The sequence below is a fragment of the Sitophilus oryzae genome, unplaced genomic scaffold (genome assembly GCF_002938485.1).
Source record: "Sitophilus oryzae breed Bouriz unplaced genomic scaffold, Soryzae_2.0 scaffold_1576_pilon_pilon, whole genome shotgun sequence".
Lineage (NCBI taxonomy): Eukaryota > Metazoa > Arthropoda > Insecta > Coleoptera > Curculionidae > Sitophilus > Sitophilus oryzae.
The window spans coordinates 9,243,755-9,260,874 of record NW_022146254.1 but is presented as its reverse complement, the minus strand read 5'-3'; the positions used below and the strand labels follow the sequence as shown (position 1 = coordinate 9,260,874).

At 31.0% G+C, this 17,120-nt stretch overlaps 1 protein-coding gene across 2 annotated transcripts in view; it reads right to left on the bottom strand.

Annotated features, from left to right (window-relative positions):
• Positions 1-1,068: 1,068 nt before the first annotated feature.
• The window catches only part of LOC115879434 (serine/threonine-protein kinase 10), a 41,995-nt gene continuing 25,943 nt past the window's right edge, over positions 1,069-17,120 (bottom strand). Inside the window, exons 13-25 of one of the 2 annotated variants that reach the window (XM_030896266.1) lie at positions 16,468-16,593; positions 16,280-16,403; positions 14,092-14,349; positions 11,786-12,005; positions 11,567-11,728; positions 10,901-11,033; positions 10,504-10,718; positions 10,343-10,441; positions 10,013-10,238; positions 8,937-9,019; positions 8,575-8,731; positions 6,895-7,207; positions 1,069-2,121 (exon numbers count right to left, since the gene is read on the bottom strand). In XM_030896266.1, the coding sequence (XP_030752126.1) occupies positions 6,914-7,207; positions 8,575-8,731; positions 8,937-9,019; positions 10,013-10,238; positions 10,343-10,441; positions 10,504-10,718; positions 10,901-11,033; positions 11,567-11,728; positions 11,786-12,005; positions 14,092-14,349; positions 16,280-16,403; positions 16,468-16,593 (2,097 nt within the window). In that variant the 3' untranslated portion in view covers positions 1,069-2,121; positions 6,895-6,913. The remainder of the gene's footprint in view (positions 2,122-6,894; positions 7,208-8,574; positions 8,732-8,936; positions 9,020-10,012; positions 10,239-10,342; positions 10,442-10,503; positions 10,719-10,900; positions 11,034-11,566; positions 11,729-11,785; positions 12,006-14,091; positions 14,350-16,279; positions 16,404-16,467; positions 16,594-17,120) is intronic. The other variant, XM_030896267.1, reaches the window with a different exon arrangement.

The following is a 17,120-nucleotide window of genomic DNA, read 5'->3' as shown; positions in this document are numbered from 1 at the left end:
ATCACCGCTTCATCATTGTATAAATGTATAAAAAAATATTAGTAAAATAAAAACACCTGAACAAAATTTATACTACAATATTTCCAAACTTTCTCCCTTATAAATTATAAATAATATTAATAATAATTATGTATAATTAACTTGTATTTTTTTTGAGTTCGACTATATGTACAACATCGAAATTGCTATGTAGAGAAAAAAAATGTAAACAATTTTTAATTTTGGGTTTGCACATTCCTAAGTCGTGTATATAATATTTATCTTACCCAAAAAACGAAAAATTATACTGAATATTTGTTATATATAAAAAATATCTTTTAAAACTGGTACATATTATAGTATACGGGGTGGTCCGTGTTTTGAACCGTCCCGTATAAGGCTGAATGGCTACTATATCAGTATATTCCTAAACAATTACTTACCGACCATTGCAACTCTTTCTCAAAAAAATATCTTACACAAGTATCAGTTAAAATACTCAGTCAGGTTAATCGTATTTACACATTTAACAGAATAAAGAAATAGTAATAATATAACCGTATGATCGAAAAAAAAAACGGCGTCAAGTTCTCATTTCCAAGCCATCTATGACGCCGTGTTTTTTTCGATCTTATGGCATTTGTTAACGCGCAAATTCCAAAAAAAGGCAGGACGTTTTTTTTAATACACAGGGTGTCCAAATGTTCCAAAAAAAATCTATCAGGTTTCCTGTTCAGATTTTAATTCTAAATATGCAAGCAATAATAGAGAGACATTTCAACAATATCTTTATTAATATACAGGGTATCTCAAAAACTGTTTAAAAAGTGGGATTTTTTTAATTATCGAGTTTTTTTAAAAGAAGTTCAGTTCTAAAACATCAACTATAAAAACATTTTGACACAATATGTCATAAGATAAATGTCATAGCAACAAACTACAAAAATCCTGCAAAGTGCAAAGTTTCAAAAATATACAGGGGTTCCAAAACACGCTGGTTTTTTTTATATTTTCGGGAAGATTTTCAAAAAAATTCATTTTTTTCGTTAAAATTACATAAAACAAAGTAAATCCAACAAAAATAATTCCCAATATAATATGTTTTATTCATGTTTCTGTAAATAATTATTGTGTAACACAAAAAATGGAATTTTTAAAAATACCAATGGCTTGAAAGTCCCTGTATATTTATGAAACTAGGTACATAAACGTAGAATATTTTCTTTTCACAACTTTTATTTTCTTTGATTTTTTCTGGTATTTTGTCACATAACCCCACTTTTTGCAAACGTACAGAATATTTTTATATTTTGAAACCATGACAGTTATCACATGATGTGTCAAAATAATTTGTTTCCTCATTAAACACGCTTAAGAAATTCTATATAACTTTTTTTTCAATAATTCAATAATAAAAAGTGTTCCCATTTGTTGCAAACTTTCTAACACACTCTGTAGTTTTGAAAAAGACACTGCTCTACAGTTATTCAAATTGAAATGCATTAAAAATAGAAGAAAAACTGTCAAAAATGTCATATTTAAAAAAACGTTCATTAAAAACTATAATTATGTATTACAAAAAAAAACGGCGTCAACTTGGCTTGGAAATGACGATTTCCAAGACCTCTTTGACGCTGTTTTTTTTTTCGATCTATTAATTAACTTTTAAAACTTCAAACAGAAACCTGACAGAACTTTATCGCAACAATAAACCACCCTGTATATCCTTCAAGAATCATGTAGTATGATTGGACCAAACAATAATAATAAAAATACCCTAAATGTTAACTCTTAAATACGTGCTTTCTTCTTGCTTTGAGCCAATCATACCCTGAATTCGACCCTTTTTTTAATGAAAACATTTTTAGGTTATGTTAGATGCATTGAACTAAGGTTGAACCCTTTCCTTTACTGAACCCTTTCGAACAAAGTATCCAAAAAATGTTGAATCTTTTGGGTTATGTCAGATGTTCAGCCTTCCGACATTGAACTAAGGCTGCTCCTGGTCGAACTCAAGCCTATTCTGCTGCAGGAATCGGTGTTGAGGTCGGTAAGGTCAGGGGGTAAGGTCAAGGGCGCGCCCATCGGGCCGTAGATGCGTTCCTGTTCCTCCAGCTGTTGCATGAAGGTCTCCTCCAGTTTCTGCAAAAGTTTTTTGATAAAAATAACAAGGAAAAAAAAGAAAGATTTTTTTCAGAACAACGACAAGTCTTCTAAGACGGATTACTTGTTTACTTAGATTCTGCTGTATTTTTTTATTGACTATGGATTCAAAAAGTTTGCTTCATAATTAGAGTACTATCACTATTTTTATGTAATTCTGATTTAATTTTCAGTATGATATTAATTACATGAAGAAAATGACGAAATCGACGTTTCTGCGTGTAGTAGGTATAGGCCATATTATATGTAAAAATAGGTAATATATTAACTGTTTTTATATTTTTTTAGCTTTAAACCCAAGGATCTTGGGATATTCTTTGCCAAGGATTTTTCCGTATCTCTACTTTAAAGACTGATCGGTGATTTTGAGCAATTGAAAGCAAGTTATACAAGGTAAATTATGATTATTGAACTATTATTAGCCTACATTAATTTTCTACAAGATGAACAGAAATCGTAATTACATATCACATAGGTACCTATTATGTATTTTCATAGCAATAATGCTATAAATCTATGTATGTAGATTATTTTTAAAATACAAATGAGGTATTAGATGTATATGTATCATATTTTTTATTCATTTTATTTTCATTCAAGTCCTGTTTGATTTAATTCACAAAAGTCTTATGTACCTATATTTATGTTTTTTACATATTTTTTTTGATTCCAGGTTTTGTGTGGGTTCCGGTTGCCTTTTTCCTGCTTCCAGTTATTTAGTTTTATGCCCGTGAAGCTGTGAAAACATTTATGTATCTTCAAGTTTCTGTAAGTCAATGCACTGTTACTTTACTAATTCACTTTAACACAGCATCTCTGATATTATTTAAATATTCGATATTGATACAGTAGTTTATTGGTTTATAGCTCTTTAATTGTGTTGATTTGCATATTTACATTGTTCTAAATTCCAAATAAATATTTTTGAGTAATTTTGTTGTATTATTTACTACTAGAAAGAGTAAAAAGTATATTAACCCTCATTTAAACCTTCTGAACAGCCCGCCATTAAAAACCGGAAACGGAAATAAATTTCATAAAATTGAAATTGTCATGTCTATGTCATGTCAAATGTCCCAGCCGCCATATCTGAAAATTAGTTACCCAGGCAGCCATCCATAATTTAACATTGACTTGACACTTCTTCTTGTATTTATTATTTTATGGATGCAACCTCAAACAAATAATAGCAATATATTTTACTTAACCTCCAAGTGTCTCACCCCTATAACTTTTTTTACTTTTTCAGTTAAAAAACAAGATTTGGTAGGTATGTTAGTATATGACATAAATTAGGATTGATTGACGTATTCAATTTTTTTTGGTGAACCGGAAATGACTACAACTTTTGATTTTTAAACGGCACCCTCGGTCAGAAAAGACAAACCCTCAAACAGAATGACATATCATATGTCAACTTTTGACATTTTCGCACATGGTTTAGTTGAAATTGTAACATGCGGTTCATAACGACAATTTGACTCGAAATACCAAGTATGTGGTACCAAATTATTGGTAAAAAAATACTTTTTCCAAATATGCTAATGAGCCATCCTTCTATTTAAAAAAACTGAGATATGATTAAAAATACAATTTGGGTAACTTTTATCCGGCCAGAACAAGACACGAAAAACATTAAATGGCCAAATCTGTTTTTCCAAGGCTTCTTGATTAAAAATTAGTGTTTTTAACACAGCCATGGCACTCTAGAGTGAAATTTAAAATACTATTTCTTTTTAAGCGAAAATGCCAAAAGTTAACATATGATATGTCATTCTATTCAGAGTTTCATTTTAAAATAAAAATATATCGAGGGTGTAAAATTTTAAAGGCATTAAGGCATCTAAAAATCAAAAGTTGTAGTTATTTCCGGTGAAACAGGAAGTGACCAAAAAGAATTGAATACATCAATCAATCCTAATTTATGTCATATATAGTATTTTTAATACCTATTTAGAGGTACCAGCCGTTTTAGTAACTTAACGTATGCGGCTTCTTGCACCATCTACACCCGCATGAATAAAATTAGGTTATGACCTTTGTCATGTCAAATGCTTGACATATTTCTTATTGCATTGGCGGAGTGACTTGAAATTTCATATTATCAGTGGCGGTTTATAATAATAAAAATTAATTTTATGAAATTCTAAAGATGTTGACATAATAAAAAAAATATAGAAGAAGCGCACTAATTTTAAAAATATTGTTTTATTAACTAGATACCGAGTTTTCTTAAAAAAATACCTATATTATTTAAGATCTCGATTTAAGGCTTATACCAAAGAATATCTTAACTTATACTTATGCTTAATGTAGTAAACTATATTCAAAACGATTTAGGATCTCGATTTAAGGCAATTCAATAAGCGTCTGAAGCACTAAAAGTATAATAAATAATATAACAAGAAGTCGAGCAAGCAGTAGTAATATTTATTTAAGGGCTCGTTTAAGTAAAAATTCTACAGAAAAACAGGTGTAAAGAGCTTTTCGCTTTTAGCAGCATAGTATTTGTTCAAAAATAATATTCTTTTTAATCTGATTCCAGACATTTCCAATAACTGTTTTCTTCCATCCCGTTTTTTGAAATGAAAACCCATTTTTTTAATTCCCAAATATAACGAACTTTTGGAAATCTTAGTTTCTGGAGATTCTTCGATAAATTGCCGGAAAATAGTTTCTACTGTGATTTTATCCTTTCGCGCATACATTTTGTAAATTACTTCCCTCAAACAATGTAGGGTATTCTTTGTAATTCGGATTTTGCTCCGGGAAACGCTTGCAGACATATTTCTTCTAAATTCGAAATCTGTAGCTCTGTTTGGTTTTTCAAAGATTATATAATGTGCATTCTGGAACTTTTAGTGCTTCGGATGCTTTTTGAATTGCCTTAAATCGAGATCCTAAATCGTTTTAAAAATAGTTTACTACATTAAGCATAAGTTTTTTGGATTCATCAGAATATCGCATTTTTATATCTTATTTTGCGTTATGACATTAACATGAAACGTAACTTCAAAAACGTGACATCTAACAAATTATTAATAATCGACGTTCATTTTTGTTGGTAATTTTTTGTTTCAACTGATTTATTAATAATAAATAAGGATGGTGTTATTCTAAATGGGTATTAAAAATACTATACATAGTAACAAACGAAATCTCGATTTTTATCTGAAAAAATAAAAAAGTTATAGAGGTGAGCCACTTTCGAGACGCACCCGGTATATGATATCCGCCTGAAACCTGACAATATTCCAAGATCTAAACAAAACCGTGCCTGTTTGTAACAACAATATTTCACAATTTTTCTAAAAAAATTCATGGTATTTTAGATTAAAAAAAATACAGCAGAATATAAATAAGATTACTGATAATAAAGAAAAGCTACAATAATACATTATTGGCACTTAGCACAGCGAAAGCGACTGGCGTGACTCCAAACTAACTCTAAAAACCAACAATAAAAAATAATAACGACCACTATTACAGACGAAATCTATCTAGCCCAAGATGCCTAAATAAACAAAACAACAAAAAAATATTTATAAAACAAAAAAAATACCAACAGCGACTGAAAATGACAATAATATTAAAAATCATATATTTAACGAAAATCCATAGGGGAACAAAAGACAGCCTAAGTCGTTACGTCACTCAAAAGAGGCGGAGCTTAACAACCTTTCCGAACAAGGCGGTAAATACCTCATAATCGAAAAAAAAACGACGTCAAAGAAGACTGAGAAAAGATAATCTTTGGTAATTTTCGCGGGATCAATCTCTAGATGTTATTTAATAAAAATTGACATAAGACTTGTCAAAAAAATTAACACTAATTATAGAAAGTTTTAAAAAGGACAGAACGTTTTTTTCCAGAAAAAATATTTTTTCACGAATTTTAAACTACACCATTTAAAAATCATTTTTACTCAATAGAAAAATAAATTACAATCTTTTTAAGGCCAATTGGCAGTAAGCGCCGTTAAAAAATAAAGAGAGTACTAACAGTAAGTAAATAACATCTAAAATGACGTCTAGGGCTAGACCTCGCCAAAATTATCATCGATTGTCATTCCACAGCCATCTTTGACGCCGTTTTTTTCTCGATCGTATGGTATAACGTGTGCTGCTGAAGAGGATCTCCGAGTTTGATAAAAATAAACGTATTTTAAAAATGATCTATTAATTTTTTGGTAATAAGACACATAATTGGTAATAAAACACAGTGCTGCATTTAAAATAACGAAGTTTTTATGTAAAATAAATCTTTAAAATAGACGAACAATTTTTGATACACCTGTATACATTAAACGAAGCAATCAAATTTCTCAGTAATCTCTGGCTTAAAAGTCAGCACAAGAATTAGTTCTGAAAAGTAATGTACAGGATGCTGACAATATTTTATATTACTGCATGCATAAAAAATATCTTTAAATATCTCAAAAACCAAAGCTTGTAAACATATTTAACCCTTATAATGAATGCCTTATTTTGCGTCCAAGGATCCAAAAATTAAATAAAATATAGCATGTTTTTTTTTAAATGACCCAAAATAAAAACCAATTTTACCAACATTTACGGCTTTGTTCGGAAACGTTTCTAAACACCCGACCACTAACGTGACGTAATCAGACTTCTAGGCACTCTATTCTGGACAAGTTAATAAACAACGTAAACGAAAAAATCCCCAGAAACGATAAACAGACACATTTCCTCATCCACATTATTTTCTCCTACTAGACAGAGAGTACCTACAGAACCACCCAGTCCCTTCTCAAGCCGCCGAATCGTCAATATCCCCTCTCTCCTTCAACTCCACCCTGTTCTGTACCCGGCCCACGAAGTCCGTGCTGGTACTCTCCCGCAACACGCCGGTACTCCAGGTTCGTTGGTGCCCCCAGGCGGTGGTTCTGCGCGTCGTGAACGGGCTGGAGGGTACGGAGACGGGCCCGGAGATTTCTACCGAGTCGTAGTCCGTGGAACTACCGGAACCGTCCAGGAGTAGTCTGGGTAAGTAGGCGACGTACTTGCAGGACTTGAAGGACATCATGAGGCGCTCTTCCAGACGCTGGAAGAGATTTTAGTGTGGGCGTGGTTTTAAGTTAGGAAGCGGTGTGGCGCCAGGCTGGTGAGCTTGATTTGTGTTTGTTAGGTTAGTGAATTTTACAAAGGGTGCAAAAAACGTTATAAATTATAAAAAAAACATTTGTAGAGATTTGAACTGTACAGGGTGGGTCAAAAAACACTTGTAAAGAGAAGCACCCTATTATATAGGAGATAGACAAAAACTAATATCGGTGTCTGGAGCTCCATTTTTATGAAAACCACAGCGGCGGCTGTAATGCAAAAAAATTCTATTTGTGAGCAGCAATTAAAAGAAAATAATATTTGCAATGACAGATACAGAATTTTATAACAATTTAAACTATATTTAACAACATCAACACATTTAAACTATATCAATAACAATAAAAATTAATAACAAACTAAGACACGAGATTTTGCTACAGATGACCGTTTATGAACATTTCTGGCGGAATTCATTAATTCAGTGGGAGTGAAAGATAACCTCGCATAACCGCTAAATACTTCTAATTCAGTCTAGATTATATCTTTATTCTTCCGCAAAGATAAAAATCCATAGGCACTAAGTCCGGCGGCCTCGATGGCCAACGGCTGGGATCTTAGTTAGGTTCAATTATTTTCGAAATATGCTGCAAAAATTTGATAGAATTGATAACTTCAGCGTTCTGAAGCGGTGCTTTGTCTTGCTGGAAAAATATGTTTTCGAGTTCTAAAAGTTTTAGAAATTCTGTATTTCGAAGGAGACTATAACAAAATATCAAATGTGCTATATTTTTGAAAAGGTAGTTTTAAGTTCTTTTCATTTAATTAAAAATATACAGGATGTCTTAAATAAAAAAGCAACTTTTCTGTTGATAACTCAAATTATTAATTTTAAAAAAATTATACTTAATTAAATTCTACGTAAAAAGGTGCTTTAGAAATGTTTTCATAAAAATGCAAAATTGTCCACAGCAAAAAAGTTACAGCGATTTGTTAAAAATGCACATTTTTGAAAAACACCCCGTAACTCCGAAACGGTAACAGATATCGATGTGCGGTTTTCACCATCATGTTTTTGATAAAAATTGAGCTCCAGACACTGATATTAGTTTTCGTCTATCTCCTATAAAAAAGGGTGTTTCCCTTGAAAAGTTGGCTCACCCTGTACAGGTTAAATCTCTGGAAGATATTGTCGCGTGTAGGGCCCTTTTTACATGGATATAAACCTTTTTATTGATAGAAAAACATATTTTTTTAATGTAAGTTTTTCACGTAAATTTTATATAATATAATTTTAAAATTTAGTCAATGTTGTTTATAATGCTGAGAAGTATATATGAAAAATAATGAAAAAAATCGACAAATTACCTGTTTTCTGGGCTTCAACTGCGCTTTCCATTCTTTTAGCTCTACAGTAAATTGCTCTTCCCTCTGTTTCAGCTTCAAAGATTCATGTTCTACAAGCATCTTCTTTTTCTCACTCTGTAGCTGTTCCAGTTCTTTTATAGTGGCCTCGCTCATCGCCCTGTATATATCCAGAAAAATAAAACAGTTAGAAAAAGTCTACAAGAACTAGTTAATCTTGTATTAATAGATACAATTAACCAAAAAAAATACCATTAAACTCAAAAATTTTAACAAAGAAATATTTTGAGAAACGTTTAATTTGTTTTCGCTAATTTTAGAAATAATTAAATAAATAAAATAATATTATCTATGTTTTTTATTACCTGAGTTCTTCCAGCTGTCGTTTATGCTTGAGTTCAAACCTCTGTTGTTCAGCCTGGTAACGTTTCTTTTCCTTTTCTTGAAACTGTAATAAAACAGTGGTAAAGTTGTCAAATTACCAATATTTATGGTCAAAAAATATTATATGGCGTAAAAAGTTAGAAAAGCATTATTTTAAATGCTTTTCTAACTTTTTACGCTCTAACAATACACTAGACTATCTGTGGTACAAAAATATGAATTAAATTTACCTCTAGAGCTGTTTTAAATTTAGGTTTTAAACTGTAATAACACAGTGGTTTAGTTTTCAAATTATCAATGTTTCTGGTCAAAAAAAATCACTATTTTACCTCTTTAACTGTTAAAACTGTATTAACACAGTGGTTTGCTACTGAAATTTAAGTTAACTTCTTAACCCTTAAAACTTTAACAACGCAGTGGTTTAATTAGAAAAGTTTACGGCCAAAAAAAATTAAAGCATCTCTTTAAAACTTGAAGAAGTAATAATACAGTGGTCAAGTTCCAAAATTATAAATATTTACGGCCAAAAAAATTAACCATTAAAATGTCCTTTAAACTATTAAAACTGCAATTAATATTACAGTGGTTTAGGTCACAGACTAACAATATTTATGACAAAAACAATATTAAGTTATCCAATAAATTCCATATTTGACTCTTGAAACTAACAATACAGTGGTTTAGTTTTCATATTAACATTAACATTTATAATCCAAAACATATCAAATAAATTTCCTGTTGATCTGTAATAATACAGTGGTTTAGTTCTCAAGTAATTAATATTTATGGTCAAAAAGATATACAAAAAATCACCTCTTAATTTTTGAAACTGTAATAATACAGTGGTCAAGATAAATTATCAATGTTTATGTTCAAAAATATATTAATTAAATCATCCTTATTCGAGTACTTATTAACTCTTCACGATGTAATAATACAGTGGTTTAGTTCTTATATAATAATGGCAAAAAAATGTTAAATTAAGTTAACTTTTCAATATTTAACAATACAGTGGTTTCGATTGCAATTTATGCAAGTTTACGGCCAAAAAAATTACCTCTTTGAATTTGTTTTTCTCCAATTCCGGATCGCTAGACGCTCCCATTACGGATATCCTCATGGATTCTCTAAACATGGCTTCTCTGGCCTTCATTTCGCTCCTTATCCTCTTGGGAAGATTCCGTTTTTCAGTTTGTTGCTTCTTCAATAATTCTTCTTCCTTTCTCAGAGCTCGCCGTTTGATTTGGTCCTGTTCTTTTTCGTGACGCGTCAACATTTGATGCCTAAAATTAAAAAAAAAAGATAAAAAAATATTAATAAAGAAATAAAAAAATATTAATAAAAAAAATAAAAAAATATTAATAAAAAAATAAAAATAAAAAATTACCTCTGTAAAATAAAGATATCTTTGATCTGACGCTTCATTAGTTGATGTTTCTCGTGGATATGGCGTTCTTCTATCTCCCATAATGCTGCCTCTCTCGTCCTATATAACAAAAAATAAAAAAATAATGATATAAATAAAAAAAATAAATAAAAAATCTTTACCTGGTTAGCTGCTGTTTCTGCTGCAAGAACTGCCTCTCCATCAAAGCCAGCTTTTCCCTATGAGAGTCGCTCAATCTCCTCAAAGAACTCTCATGGTTCTCATTGAGCCTCTCCAAAAATGTCCTCTCCCTTTCGGCGTGTTCTGCGTCCATTTTTTCTTTGCGCACTTTAAATTCCAGCTTGCGCTTGTCCTTGGCCATCATATCCACTTCAGCCTAACAAAGAAACAAAATAAAACAACACGAAACACAAAAGAAAAAAAAAGAAAAATTAAAAGAAAAAATTCAAAATAAACGAAACACAAAAGAAAATAAAAAAATAGAAAAAAAAGACAAAAATAAAAAATAAAAATAAGATAAAAAAAATGTTTAAGAGGTTGGTAGAGTTAGTAATGTACCTTGAGAAGCCTCAATTCTTGTTTCAAACCATCTCTGAACAATTTTAACTCGCGTTCTTGTTCGCCTCTTATTTTCTTCGATGTGGCTCTTAAATCGGCGTCCTGGTGAGCTTCGGCTCTTTCTATTTGTAATCTACAAGAAAAATAAAATATTTGACTTAAGATTAACACTATACAGGGTCCGGCAATAATATATATATATTTCGATAGTTTCAGAGATATTAATAAATAAATAAAAAATATGTATTTTTTAACATTTCTTTAAAAAATATTAAAAATACAAGTACCTGTCTTGAAATCAAAACTATAGGTATTTATTTATTTATATTAGGTATTTACTTTGGATGGTCTGTACTTATTTTGCTATAAATATGGTAATCGTAAATCATACAAGATGTTCAAAATTCTACACCAAACTTTCTAAAATATAAAATAATTTTTCTTCATTTTTTTAAATGGAACACAATACTCTACCTATACACTTTGTTTTTGTGACATTTTTACTGGGGAAGAACGAGATAATTGGGCATCTTGAAAAAGGTAGGAATGGAGAATGTAACCTAGATATCAGAAGAGGACCACAATAAGATCGCAATGGAACAGACCTATAGCCATCTCAAGAAATATAATCTATATTAACACAGGAATAAAGAGATACAAACTAACCTTTGTTGCCTACTGAGCAAATCCAAATCATTTTCATACGTCCTTTCCAGATTAAGCTTCTCCTGCTCAAACTTTCTCTCCTGCTGTTCCAGAGCAAGATTCTCTTTAGCGGCCAAGTCCTGGAACTGTTTCTGCTCCTGTTTCTGTAAGTACTTCAGTTCCCTAGAAGAAAAAAAATGTTGATAATTTTTTATCGTCAAAAACATCCCTAATACAAACCTTAGTTCTTGTTTCCTGTCATTATGCGGATCCCACTGAGGATTATCTTCATCTCCGTATATAACCTTGCTCGTTGTGGTCGTGATCATGACGCCATCTATGATAAATTTCCTGGTACGTTTTCTAGTCTTTCTGTTCATCATGGCGATGGTTTGAGCTTGAGTTTTCGGCGGCTTGCGGAGAATGACAGCTTGGTCTTCGTTCTCATCGTCGTTCTTTACTGTAATTAATTAAGATTAAATACATATTAAAATACATACATAGGTGCCCGGTGGCGTAGAGGTACAGGCTCTCGTCTACCAATCTCAAGGTGTGGGTTCGATTCCCACACCCGGCATTTCATCAGCCGACTATTTTTATTAAAATAAAAATAGTTTGGGTACCTAGGTCGACTCAGCCTTAAACGAGTACTTGGGATTCACAATCCTGAGGTAATAATAGGCGGTTGAAGCGTAGTGCTAGCCACATTAGTTAGTTTATTACATTGGTTAGTCTTGGGTGAAGATTTCCGTATGTAAGAAGAGTACAATATGTTTATAATGTACTGAAGTAGAAGATAAATGAGTGAGGAAAACGAGTGAAGGAAATAGAAGAGGAAAGCACCTTCGAATTTGTGTAACAAAGAAATCCAAAATGTTAATAAAATAACAAAGACAAACATTGAAAACTTACCAGAAGAGCATAAGCAAAATAGAAGAGTGAGGGAAATAGAAAAGCAAAATAAAGATAGATAATGTAACACAAGGAAACTGTAGAGAGAAACAAGCCCTATAACATAGGATACATTTTAATGAACAGTGCTTTCCATAAAATCAATAAAATGAAAAATATACGAAATAAAATAAATGTACCGATTTCTTTCGAAAATCGACATCTATGAAAATATGAACCCTTCCTGGACACAAACGGTACATTGTGAGACAGGAAATTGTAGAAAGAAACAAGCCCTATAACATAGGATACAACATTTTAATGAACAGTGCTTTCCATAAAATCAATAAAATGAAAAATATACGAAATAAAATAAATGTACTGATTTCTCTCGAAAATCGACAACAATGAAAATATGAACCCTTCTTGGACACAAACGGTACATTGTGAGACAGGAAATTGTAGAGAGAAACAAGCCCTATAACATAGGATACAACACTTTAATGAACAGTGCTTTCCATAAAATCAATAAAATGAAAAATATACTAAATAATATACATGTTCTGATTTCTTTCGAAAATCAACATCTATGAAACTATGAACCCTTCCTGGACACAAACGGTACATTGTGGGACAGGAAATTGTAGAGAGAAACAGGTCCTATAACATAGGATACAACATTTTAATGAACAGTGCTTTCCATAAAATCAATAAAATGAAAAATATACGAAATAAAATAAATGTACCGATTTCTTTCGAAAATCGACATCTAAGAAAATATGAACCCTTCCTGGACACAAACGGTACATTGTGAGACAGGAAATTGTAGAGAGAAACAAGCCCTATAACATAGGATACAACATTTTAATGAACAGTGCTTTCCATAAAATAAATTAAAAAATATACGAAATAATATACATGTTCTGATTTCTTTCGAAAATCGACATCTATGAAACTATGAACCCTTCCTGGACACAAACGGTAAGGTGAGACAGGAAATTGTAGAGAGAAACAAGCCCTATAACATAGGATACAACATTTTAATGAACAGTGCTTTCCATAAAATCAATAAAATGAAAAGTATACGAAATAAAATAAATGTACTGATTTCTTTCGAAAATCGACAACTATGAAAATATGAACCCTTCCTGGACACAAACGGTACATTGTGAGACAGAAAATTTGTAGAGAGAAACAAGCCCTATAACATAGGATACAACATTTTAATGAACAGTGCTTTCCATAAAATCAATAAAATGAAAAATCTATACTAATATATAAAATCCTTAAGTGACTGACATACTGATTAATCACGATCCTGCTCAAACCACTCAACGTAAGAAGCTCAATTTTGGCATACAGGTTGATTCTAGGGTGTAGAGGTTCGATAAGAAGGGATTTTTCGAAATTCCAGTTCCAAGAGGGTGAAACCGTCCCTTAAATATTGCAATATTTTTTATTCAAAAAACGGTCAAGTTTCCGAAAAAACGCTTAAACACGTATATTTTATTTTGTTTTTTTAGATATTTTAAGATTTTTAAAAATGTATACAGGGTGTTTCGAAAAATCTGGTCATTGATTAATCACGATCCTGCTTAAAGCCCTAAAGCAAAAGATAGATAATGTAACACTTTTCAAAATTTAAAAACTCTCACCTGAATCTTTTCCGTTGCTGCCTCTGCTCTCATGACTGGCGATTGAAATGCTTTCAATGTCAGACTTGCTGACTGATACTGGCGGTCTCTGATGGGAATCTGTGCTTCTCACCGAGCCACAATCGCTGTGAGACCTGTCGCTGGTGGCTGATTCGTAGTTATCGTTGTATATTTTACCGTTGAGGGCATTTCTATCGTTGTTGTGAGCGTGGATGATCCTACCGTTCATCTTAAAGTTATCCAAGATAATTGAAGTACCTGGAATAGATATATAATAAGCGGGATATTCCTCTATTTTTACCTATTTCTCTTAAGCTTTCACATAAATGTCACATTTACACGACTGTTTTATTCATTGTGAACAAATATAAAAGTATTATTTATTATTTTTGTAACAAAAAAAACTACAATTGAAAAAATATTTATTACAAGAAACAATTTTAAAGACAGATAATTTACGTTAAATTAAAAAAATACCATTCTAGCTTTTATTAATCAGAAATTATAAAAAGTAGTTCAAATGACCTGCCACATTTTCTCATATATCCCCTTTAATCATTGCTGAAAGTAATGTGTATATGTTGGTAATTATAAATAAAATTAAAATAAATAATTAAACTAACTCCACAGGACAGTCTTCAAAAAATATACAGTATATGACAAAAAGCACGCAATGAAAGAGAAAAAGTTCTGTATATTTATAAAAATGGTATACCGGGTGCGTCTCAAAAGTGGCCCACCCCTATAACTTTTTTATTTTTCCAGATAAAAATTCGAGATTTGGTATATTAATATATGACATAAATTAGGATTGATTGACGTATTCAATTGTTTTCTGTCACTTCCTGTTTCACCGGAAATGACTACGACTTTTGATTTTTAAATGGTACCCTCGGTGTTTGGTTGCTTTATTCGATAGAAAATGACACTCCGAACAGAATGACATATCATATGTCAACTTTTGACATTTTCAAATATGGTTTATTTGTTGTGACATGCGATTCATAACGACAATTTCACTGGAAATACCAAGTGTGTGGTACCAAATTATTCGTAAAAAATGCTTTTTTCAAAAATGGTAATGAGCCACCCTCTTTCCATTTGAAAAAAATGGGATATCATTAAAAATACGATTTGGTCATCTTTTAACCGGCCTGGACAAAACACGAATAACATTAGACGATCAAATGTATTTTTCCAAGGCGCCTTGATTAAAAATTAGTGTTTTTGAACACAATTTTCTCTAGATTGAAATTTAAAATTCAATTTTGTTTTAAGCTAAAATGTCAAAAGTTGACATATGATATGTCATTTTCTTTAGAATGTCATTTTCTCTGGAATAAAGTAAAAAAATACCAAGGGTGCCATTTAAAAATCAAAAGTTGTAGTCATTTCCGGTAAAACAGTAAATGACAGAAAACAATTGAATACGTCAATCAATCCTAATTTATGTCATATACTAACACACCAAATCTCGTTTTTTTATCTGATAAAATAAAAAAGTTATAGGGGTGCAGTGGCGGATACAGAGGGGGGACCCATGGGGCCAAGGCCCCCCCTAAAATCTGTAAATTGGGCTATATATTAGGCTTTTGGGTTAAAAATGGCGCTCTGAAAAGCATATTCTACATTATTTTTATTTGGCCCCCCCCCCTAAAATAAATTCCTGTATCCGCCACTGTAGGGGTGAGCCACTTTTGAGACGCACCCGGTATAGGTATATAGATATAAAATAATGTTCTAAACAAGTTTTTAATTTTTACACATACCTATATTTTGTCATATAACACCACTTTTTACTCGATTAGAGAGCATCCTTTGAAAATTGTCTTAAAATTTTGAAATAAACTAAATCCACCATAAGAAAACTATAATTTTTTGTAATAAGCATATTTAAAACCGATAATTTACGATGAATTTTCAAAAAATAGCCATTCTAGATTTTCAAAACAGAAATTATAAAAAGTAGTTCAAATGACCCACTACATTTATTGTATTTTTAAGCATTTTGAGAAATTAATATGTATATACTAATAAAATAAATAAAATTACAAAAATAATTAAAAAACTCTACAAAGCAGTTTACGAAAAAAATACAAAGACCAAAAATTAGGAGATCTAAAGAAAATCTTTAAAAAAATAATTTTTGTAAAATTTTGTTAAAATAAAAATAGTAAAATAGTAGTACCTCTTGTATCGTCTCCGTAGTCGCTCTTAGTACTGCCCGATTTCCCGGAACTGGCATTTGACAGATCGCTGGTCGAACTTCTGAAAGTGTCACCCGATTTATCTATGATATAAGACGTAGAATCCTAAAAAAAATAAAAAAAATATGTAAAACCCCCAATTTTACTTCAAAATAAAACAAATAGGTACCTTAACTTGTACTTTTTCTTCGTCAATTTTGACAACTGACACATGACTGGTGTCTAAAAGCCTTGAATTGTCGGAAACATCCAGTCCAGAGTCATTGATGACGTAACTGGAATCTGTTATTAATACCTGTAATGACATAACATAAAATATATTAGTATAATATAGAAATATGTATAATTCTGTCAATATATAATGTAGAAACGATCACACTCTGCTAAAGTAACAATTTCTGAAGTTTGTTCCTAAGATCTTACAGTAATTTAATTCGTGACACAAGATTTTTCCAGATTTGAGCATTTTGCATAAAACCAATCGTGAAATAAACAAGTAACAATAAAAAATAAACTACTCAAAGAAAAAAAACAAAAAAAAAAGAAAGAAAATATATAAAAAAAGAGAAAAAAAATAATAGCGACACAAGAAAAATTGTAGACAAAATCACTGCTAAAAAATAAACTCAGAAAGGCACAACTCAATCGAAGAAAAAAAAAAGAAAGAAAAGAAAGTATAAAAATAAAAAGATAAAAAAAGAAATAAACTCAGAAAGGCACCACTCAATTGACAAACAAAAGGAAAATATAAAAATAAAAAACAAGAGAAAAAAAAAGAAATCAAAACCAAAATACAAATTCTGGCGACTCAAGAAGATCGAG